The sequence below is a fragment of the Palaemon carinicauda genome, chromosome 34 (assembly GCF_036898095.1).
Source record: "Palaemon carinicauda isolate YSFRI2023 chromosome 34, ASM3689809v2, whole genome shotgun sequence".
Classification (NCBI taxonomy): Eukaryota; Metazoa; Arthropoda; class Malacostraca; order Decapoda; family Palaemonidae; genus Palaemon; species Palaemon carinicauda.
Window position 1 is genome coordinate 37,481,523 of NC_090758.1, and position 10,592 is coordinate 37,492,114.

General features: G+C 32.7%; 2 protein-coding genes across 2 annotated transcripts in view; one reads left to right on the top strand and one right to left on the bottom strand.

The window, feature by feature from the left end:
• Window positions 1–1,210, top strand: part of LOC137626821 (uncharacterized) — a 9,311-nt gene extending 8,101 nt beyond the window's left edge. The window contains exon 4 of the mRNA XM_068357809.1: window positions 1,106–1,210. Within this exon, the coding sequence (XP_068213910.1) occupies window positions 1,106–1,210 (105 nt within the window). The remainder of the gene's footprint in view (window positions 1–1,105) is intronic.
• LOC137626817 (neuroligin-2-like) overlaps window positions 1–10,302 on the bottom strand; it is a 503,625-nt gene extending 493,323 nt beyond the window's left edge. The window contains exon 1 of the mRNA XM_068357806.1: window positions 10,155–10,302. The gene's annotated coding sequence lies outside the window, so the exon portion shown is untranslated. The remainder of the gene's footprint in view (window positions 1–10,154) is intronic.
• Between the last annotated feature and the right edge of the window lie 290 nt (window positions 10,303–10,592).

A 10,592-nucleotide genomic window follows, 5' to 3' on the forward strand; every position in this document is an offset into this window, starting at 1 on the left:
AGCCATTTAGAATGGAAAACCTATATACTATAACTCTAAACTACTCCAACTCATCATTTCCAAGAGTTAGCTTCACTGGTTTTTAAAATCAAACCTACCCTGTTACATATCAGTATCTATATAAAAATATTTCCCTTTATTCCCATTCCATAAAACTCGCCCACTTTGGTTTCTCAGGTAACTCATTAGAAGGAGAACAATATCTGGTGGAATATTTCTTTTAATCATTATATCACCCAACAAGAAATGATTAACAGTATCAAAGCCCTGGAGAGGTCGATGAACAGGCCAAAAGCTTTATCACCCATTCTTGTGTATCTTTATTATTTCCTTAAAAAGCAAGCATGCATCAATAGTGGAAGTTCCCTTCTTAAAACCAAACTGCAAACAATAAAATTCAATATTTTTTCCATAATATCTAAAAGATGGATTTCAAAGAGTTCCAAGATAAGAGACGACTGCCTCACTGGACAGTAGTTCCATGATACAGAAACATTTCCTTTTAAGTCATTTATTGTAGAATTAATATCCCCACCAAGAAATTCCAGAGCGAAGTAACAATGACCATAACAGGCATTCATGAAATAACACAACAAACTCAAAAACTGATAACTATCCCCTTTTCAATAAAATAGCATGAATTCCGTCATGGCCTATTCCATTTTGGTTTTATTAATCAACCTTTTTAACGTATCTAATGATATCTTAATATTAAGTTTTCAGTTATTTATTCAATATTCTTTTAATTTCAATAGTACTTCATTTCCAGGAATTCATTGGAACTCTTTAATTCAAACGATGAAAAGTTTACTATTAAAATCTGTTTTTATATTTTCTATATTATTTTCCTCATAAATTATTTTTTATTTTTTCGCTTTGTTATTCTTTTTCAAATCTTTATTTAAAAAAAATTTTCTTGAGTCGATAAAGACCTCCCAGCAAATTCATTTCTCTTACATTCATTTAATGTCTCTTTGAATATTATGCGACTTTCCCGCATTTGATTGAACTCGGGGGTCAGCATATATTCCTCCCGACTGCAACCACTTTAAATATTCCATTCTGGCATATTTGTATTTAAATTTTACATTACAATTCCACCCAGGTACCACTTTATATTTACATTTTCTCTGTATTGCCCTTCAGTAAAGAGAGCGATCCTCTTTTACAGACATCGCCAGTGCAGAGTAAAAATAATCAATTTCCCTGAGATGTTTATAATCTCTAAAACCCAAACAGGGGAAAACAGTCAAATGATGCATTATTTACAAAGCTTCCCACTAGACATCACATTTGCTCCAATAAGACAAAGTTCATTCATAAAAAATCATCCCAATCAACATAGTACCTAATTTTCCCGTCTTCACAACCTAAATATGAACAACCACTTCAGCTTCCACAGGCGAATGGTCCGAACCAATTATATCATACAATACTCCGAAGGACAAAAATGAGAAAGTAGAGTCACCCAGAGCACACACATCAAACCATTTAGGTTTACTATCTTTCATAAAAACTAAGCAAGTGATTCCAATGAGCTAGCAAAAAGAGGGTTGCATTAAAATCACCAATAAAAAATATAGACTTATATCTAATCTCAGTTAATATTTATTCAAGATAATCAAGTTAGAAATTCTACAAATGTCACTTCGGATATATACATTCACAAAAACAACTAATTTTCGGTTATGAAGAACAGACATTACAATAAAATACTTTTCTATAATAATCTTTTTGATATCAAGAGAAGAATTTTTTTTCTCGAGAGAAAAGCTAACTCACCCTCACACCTACCGGAAAAAGACTCAATAGCTTTCTCCGATTAGACTTCCGGTGACCCTATTACTTCATAATGCTCATCAATAAACTGTAAATCACCAAGTCTGTTTTATGTATCAAATGTTTCTTGTCAAAATATAAAGTCATACTGACTTTCTGCAAACTCTCTGACCAAATCAATATTTTTCGCCAAAGAGCAACAATTATATATACAATCTTTCAATGCTATGATAAATAGAAAGCAAAATTAAAAATATCAATAATTATATAAGATAAAAAAAAAATAGTTTCAATGATGAAATCAGAAGGTTTTTTTCCCAATGTCTCTTTTTGTAATATTTATTGACTATGACAGAGTTAAATAAGCATTCCCTTTCGTCTAGATTTACTGTTAGTTTGAAAACTTTGCTCTCTGAACTGAAGATTTCGAATTCTTCTATCTCAATAAAATTTATATCAATGACTTCTTTAACACAACTTTTAATATCATTTGAGTCAACATCTATATCCGCTCCAAGAAGAGGTCCAGTGGCAGGCGAAACTTTAGAGCATTTCTACTTATACACATCTCTCAATTTCCCTTATATGAACTACCATATATTGAGTTATCTTCGTGTTAACGAAGATTACTCCTGTAATATATATATATATATATATATAAATATATATATATGTATATATATATATATATATATATATTTATATATATATATATATATATATATAAATATATATATATATGTGTGTGTGTATGCGTGTGTGTATGTATATATAAGTATATATATATATATATATATATGTATATATATATATATATATGTATGTATGTATGTATATATATATATATATATACACAGTGTATATATACACAGAATATATATATATATATTATATATATATATATATATATATGTATATATATATATATATATATATTTATATATAGTGTATATAAACACAGTATATATATATATATATATTCATATATATATATATATATATATGTATATATATATACATATATATATATATATATATATACATCGTATATATATATATATATATACATCGTATATATATATATATATATATATGTATATATATATATATATATATACATCTTTTATTTCCACTCCTAATTCAGCCTGCCATTCAACTCCCAATATTCTTTTAAGGGCTTTGTTTTCAAATTTACAAAATCTTTTGAATATGGTTTCATTGTCAAACGATGGCTCATGACCATAGAGTAACACTAATCCCACTAAACTGATATACAGTACAACTGGAAATTTTTGCGTAATATCAGACTATTTAATTTCCAAATTTTACTTAAATTACCTATTGTCTGATTTATTTTATTCAATCATTCATTGAACTCCAATTCTCAATACCCTGTATAAGCGATCATAGTTCCTAAATATTTAAATGATTCTAACTCATTAATCTTTTCTCCTTCCAATGATATTCCATCTCCAATTCCATATATCGTTCTCATCATCTTTGTCTTCTTTCTATTTTTCTTGAACTCAAACTCGTGTGATATTCAATGCATTCTGGTAAGAAAACGCTCTAAATACATTGGAGTTTTGCTAATAAGGACAGCGTCATCTCCATATCCAAGAACCACTAATTTCCTGCTACCAATCCCGTCCAATACATCTCCTTTATCCCCAACTGTTCTATGCATTACAAAATCCACGAGGAGGATGAACAACATAGTTGACAACACATTTCCAAAAGTACTCCGCTGTTCGCTGGAAATTCATTAGACACCATTAACTCCGCACTTGCTATGTTCATGTTCCCTAGTCTTTGTTAGTGCCTTAGCTTCTAGAGTCTATACCATGGTCTCCCACTGCCTTGGGATAGAGTTCTCTTGTTTGGGGGTACACTCTGGCACACTATTATATCACATTTCTTCTTCTCTTGTTTTATTTAAAGTTTTTCTAATTTATTTAGAAAATATTTATTTTAATGATATTAATGTTCTTAAGATATTCTATTTTTCCTTGTTTCCTCTCCTCACTGGGTTATGTTAAAAGGAACTCCAAAATAACGAAGGACTCTTCACAAAATTGGCCGGTGCACACTATCAAAGGTTGTTTCAAAGTCCACAAATAACATAAAAAGCTAATTTTTAATGTTTCATATATTACTGCATATCATTTATTTAAAAGTAAAATTTGGTCAATAAAACTTCTACCTTTTCTAAATACTGTTTTTCCATCCCTCACCTTTTCTTCAATATTTCTCTTTAGTCAATTTAGAATAAGAATCCTATATATTTTCATGACAAATGACGTAAGTATGAGGCCTCTGTAATTATTTTGTTTGCCATTTCCCCGACACCCTTAGTTCCCTTTCATCAGGTTTTGTCTCTTCATGCCACATTTTACAAAATACTTTATTAAGTATTCTGGAATTCACTTAATTTTCAGCCAGTTCTATCTCAGCAGTTATTCCACCATGACCAAGGGCTTTCCATCTCCTGAGTTTTTCAATACTAGCTTCGATTTCAAACACAATGAATTAATCCATGGGCACATAAAGGTGTTCATCAGTTTTATGCATGTCAATCAAAATATTCCCTTAGTCTCTCCTATTAATGACCTCAATTTGCCTTTCTTCATCCTCGGTTGTTAAAACAGACCCATCTCTCTTTTTATGGCCATATGCTCCATCTACTTGGCTCCCATATAAATTTCATCAATAAATCTATGCGAAATTCTTACAACACTGCGTCCTGAATTCATAGATTTGTCAGCCTTATCTGCTTTCCTGTCTAAATATTCCCGCCAGTCATTCTTGGCTTTTATTTGACCTCTATCGATACTGGATTACATATCACCCTCTACTTTGGAATTTTCCTTACTTCGTCGACAACCTTCAACATTCAATATCTGTCTTTGTTTCTTTTTATAGTATCCTAAGTATCACTTGATACCCATGGCTTCTCCCTTTAAGTGCATGTCCTAAAATATCACACCATTCTTCATTATTTGTCTGTCCTTCATCTCTCAAAGTCTCTAAGACTTCAAATCGATTCCTACATTCAATTGCAAATGTTTTTCTGTGATCATCTTCCAGAACCTTGGTTGTATCGAACCTAGGTATTCTATCTACATTTCTGTTGAGTGCTTTCACTTTTAATTTCAGTGTGTCACTACCAATGTCTGCACTTCGCAGGCTTCTTACATTTCTGGCTTCCTCTCTTTATTAATGGTTATGTGATCTATTTTATTTCAGTAATTGCCACATGGTGAAGTCCAGGTATATTTGTTGATGTCCTTTTGCTGGAAAAGGGTACCTCCAATGACAAGATTTTAATTTCACGAGTTTTTGAACATCAACGTAAAGTGTTTCAAGAACTTTATGAAGACCACAAGCTTTTGATTCAACGGTTTTTAATCAGGTTTGGACAAAGAACCGCCAAATCTAACTGTAGAAATAATTATTCCATCTTTAGTGACTACAAAATACACCAGTCTCCCTCCTTCTTACCCGAGTCATCTAATTTGATTAAATATAGGACGAAGAGGTCTGGATTTTTTTTATAACATTCCAGCCACCCATTGAGATACTACAACTAGAGAATTATTGGGTCCTCGGACTTGACTAGCCAGACAGTATTACATTGGATCCCTCTCACTGGTTACGGCTCCTTTCTCCTTCGCCTACAAATAAACCGATTAGTCGGGCCTATTTTCTTCCCATTCTCCTCTGTTCTCAAAGAGTTGGCAAAACTATGATTACCAGACAATTTTCTCTCTCTCTCTCTCTCTCTCTCTCTCTCTCTCTCTCTCTCTCTCTCTCTCTCTCTCTCTCCAAAATATATGTCCTTTGACAGTGACGATTTAACAGTAAATGAGCAATACGTGATATGAAATGTTGAATTCTCTGAGCGAACAAGATAAAATGAGAGTGTATGTCCTGTAGAGAGTAAATGTAAAGTATACAAAATTCAAATGCAATGATATCATCATAAATTGAAACAAGAACAACGAAAGTAGAAACAGCCCAGTGTCACTAAGTCTTACAAGCACAGCCTGTTCATCCTACTGATAATACCAGTGAGATATACATACCACGTTGCAGTACTTAGGTGAACTAAGGAAATATTGGAGTCGATAAATATCTAACATTGTAAACAGATAAGGTGACAATACAGTAAATTTCAGTTACCAGATGGAGAGGGATATGGAATTCATGCCACTTATAATAATAATATTGATAATAATAGTGATAAAGATAGTCTATGTACGGAAGCCGTAATATCAAATAAGAATAAAACAAAAAATATTATTAATCTCACAAAAAAAAAATATTCCCTTTGCTTAAAAATTAAACAAAAAGAAATATTTTTATTATGCCACCTATCAAACAAAAAGAACCACATAAGTATAATTATGCATTAGAATAAGTCAGAAATCATACACATCTCCCTCCCCTCAAGACTGGGCTAAAACATTCCTATGATTTGGACAGATGGAGAGTGAATGATGGGTTTAAAAAAAAAAAAAATATGTTAGCCAAAGTTACAAATATTTTCCGGTATCAGATAAAATGTCCTGCAGTGGACAATAAAGACCAAACTCTACAAACTAGTGTCATGCATAAAATGAAAATGCTCAATAGAGTAAATAATCAATGTCAAATAAGTCTACATTGATATCATTAAGGACACACGTAGCACATTCAGCCACACCCATACACAATAAGTACACATCTGTGCTAATTTACCATATCATAATTTAAAAAGAAAATATTCCCAAAAAAAAACTTTTACAGCTGATAACTAAAAATCAAGGTCGGTTGTTCATTCCAAATAAGACACCAAACCCATTAAAATAAATCTTTTGTTGTCGAGTCGACTTACTTGGTAATGGGAGTAGATTCCAGCCGGGTGAGGCCGATGCCACAGAGCCAAAATTGCCGTTTCATTCCGGGTACCACATGATGAACCTCCCAGGGGCATTGGGTCCTGAAGGCAGTAGGAGGAGATTAACAAATGTAAGGTTTATAAACGTGCATTAAAATACACAATTTTTCCGTGTATATATGATAACTAAAATCAACCCACGTTTTTGTTTTATGAAGAGGAAAGGAGACCGTCCCTTCGAAAGCTAAAAATTTATATATTTTTTTTTTTTATAATTTGTGGGTTTATTTTTAAACCTATACGCAAATGCGAGAGCCAAAAAGTAGAAAAAGCAAGGTCTGTAAATAAGTATTTGAATGCAGATTTTTGCACATTAGTAAAAGAAAATAATATTAAATCATAAATAAACATTAAAAGCCGTAAATAGTTCATGAATGTTCACAAAACAAATGTAAATCATGAAAGAATAAGTTATTGAATGATTTTACATTACCTGATATTTCATGGGTCTCTGAGAATTTCTCCAACTTTGAAATTTTAAAATTTTCAAGAAACTGGTTTTAAATTTAGGATATGAGTCTTTCATTATCACAAACTTTTAATTTATTTTTTTTTTATTTATATATAAACCATATGTTTTGTTTATTTATTTGTTATCTTCGATGGGAAATATATTTGTCTTCAAAAATTTATTTGATCCACCTCTATATGAGCCAAGCTGACTCATTGTGATGGTTAATATCCTTCATTTTCTAATAATAAATAATAAATGATAAATAATATATAATAAACAATAAAAAAACAAAGAGATAAGTAAATAATAAATTAATAACCAATAAATAACTAATAATGAATAACAAAAACAAGTAATAATAACTAATAACAATTAATAATAATAATACCAATAGCAGAGGATATAGAGCATGATTTATTAATAAGAGAATCTTCAGATATAAATGAATCAAATAACCCATTGGAATAAGAAGGGAATTAGAGGGGCACTCAGTAGAGCACAGAGCTCTGCCGGCCGCGGCTGCTTATTTCTCGACCTTTTGCTTGACCTTGACCTTCAACATATAGGTGTATTAATCGGCGTGGATTTTCAGGCTCTCAAATATGCACCAAGTTTGAAGTCCCTGTGACAAAAATGTCCAAACTTATGGATGATTACGTTAATTGGACATTTTTCTTGACTGTACCCTCGACCTTTCATCTTGACCTTCCAAAATATAATCATTTATAGCTATTTACACAACACTTAATCCCTGCAAGTTTCATTACTTTACCATTAGAATTGTGGCCAGGAAGCTGTTCACAAACAAACACACGAACTGGGGACGAGAACATAACCTTCCATCTTCGTTGGCGGAGGTAACCAGACTCAAGCAAGATGAGACGAGACGAGACTCCATGGTGGTGAAATGGACTGTGATGTAGGCTTCACTCTCTTGGTCTCGTAGACGGTGTAAAGCTGCAACTCGTACGACGCCCCCGGCGTCAGAATCTTAAGGGCGAAGGTCGTCTGGTTCTCAGAGATGGGGAAGCTGGCAATGCTGTTCTCGGACTCGGAGATTAGGGTGACCTTGAGCTTGAAGGCCGAGTAACCGCCCGTCTGAGGGGGATCCCACAATGCGAGGGCCTCCCACACCCTCCCCACTTCAATCGTTAGATTACTCGGAGGTGATAGCACTGAAAGAGTAATAATAATAATAATAATAATAATAATAATAATAATAATAATAATAATAACTTGGAAAATAAAAAAAATAACAAAAACAAATGGAAGAGAATTATAGGATTGATATTAACTTTGCCCGTATCAATTTTCATGTTGATATCTGCCAAAGGAAAGCCAAGGCAGACGTTTATCTGAGTATTTAACGTTTCATATCGCGTATTGTTCATTTGCTGTTGAATTGTCACTGTCAAAGGACCCATGAAATATATATATATATATATATATATATATAGTATATATATATATATATATATATATATATATTTATATTTGTTTCACATTTAACTGTTTTCCCTACTAGTGTTTGGCTCCACAAAAGAACAATTCATGTTAGTGCCACATTTATCCTTTAACTACCGAATTGTATTTCCTTTTCCATTTCTCAAACTCTAGCCCACAATGCATCCATTTTCTCTTTACCTGAACCCCTTTCCATTTTATGGTCTTAACTTCACCTAAAAATAGAAATTCAATCTCCGCTATGCATAACTAATGATTGCCGCTCGATATCTCGGAGATGTTCTCTTGAAATTTCCCAACTAACATTTGCTTCCGTTTTCTCTACGCGATAAATGTCCGTTTTCTGTTTGCTGAGATTTGCGTAATGTACGTTGGTGTGAATTCGTGAATTATTCAGAATTTCTTTAATATTTTACAATTTTGTTAGTTTTCACGCCTCTTTTATTCACATTTCATCAGAATCTGCATGCTTTCATTCATTATGTATTCTAGTCTTAAATATCTCTCTCTCTCTCTCTCTCTCTCTCTCTCTCTCTCTCTGGCTGAAGTTAGCTTGGAGGAACATTCCACCCAATACGTGCAAATCTCTCAACATAACAAATAGTATTAAACTTTTTTTTTACGATTTCATTAAAAACTGAATGACACAATCAATCCACCATTCCAGCTCGGGGTTTGTGTGTTCGTGTGTGTGTTAGATTGTAATTAGATAAAAAGGAAACTTCGAAAAGCAGCCACATATTAATAATAATAATAATAATGATAATAATAATAATAATAAAAATTGATTAAACTTGTGTAATTTCTATTAGCATTTCATGATCTAACATCATTAACAATGTTTTCTTGCGCTATAAAATTTACTCTAAAATTAAACTATATTTCGAGTCACTTAAGAATTGCTTATAATTTTACGATAGAGTGAGCATTTATGATAATATTTTTCTTACAGAATGTATTTGTGCCACCAGCCATGATATTCAATGACGCCAATTCTATTTTCAGCTACATTTCCACATACGCCGAAAGTTTGAGACTTTATCTGCAATGCAACAAGTTGTCAAGGAAACTGACTCTCTCTCTCTCTCTCTCTCTCTCTCTCTCTCTCTCTCTCTCTCTCTCTCAAGGATTAGACGTATAAAACTTCTTATACAAATTTTACAGTTGATGACTTGAGTGATAACTTTCTAGGAGTCGAACCACAAATAAAGTCCCGAGGTAAGACTTTTTCCCTTGCAAAGAAATGGTTTGACCTTGACTCACTTCAAGATTTAATGACGTTGTGGTTCAGATGCTGAAGAACAGAGTCTTCATATTAACAGAGGCAAAATCCATTATAACTATCTTCGTCATTGTAACATGAGACAAAACATAAACACCTTGAGTGATACAAACACGACACCAAAAGAACCGTAACACGAACACCTCTCCCTCACTCCTGAGTCCTGACTATTTCCCAAAACAAACACGATGTGGATCATGATTTTTTATGTTTTTGGATATTATAATAACACTCACACTACATTTTATCTCTTCATGTCGTTCTCTGGAACCTCCATCACACTGATATCCCGCCAAAGTAATAGTACAATATCTCGACTCACAGACCAAGGCGATAGAAAAGTTTAGATGAGGACGAATAACGTGCCCACCTTACTACTACGACAGTCACCGGTGAACTGAGATACCGTTGCACGGCGCACGCCTGGCCTGCATGCATGATGCAGTGAGTGGGAGGGACCGGTCTGTCTGTGCTTGCTTCCCAACTAATTTTACTTCACGCATGGTATGGTAACACTGAATCCTGATATTCAGTAAATATCAAAACTTGCTTCATACTATTGTATTCTAGACAAATGTAAACAAAATTTCCCATAAAAAACCCGATTTGACAAGTAATAGTTTCATGTGTTTCCAAACCAACAACTTACACTCCTATGCTTTTTAAAAATCATT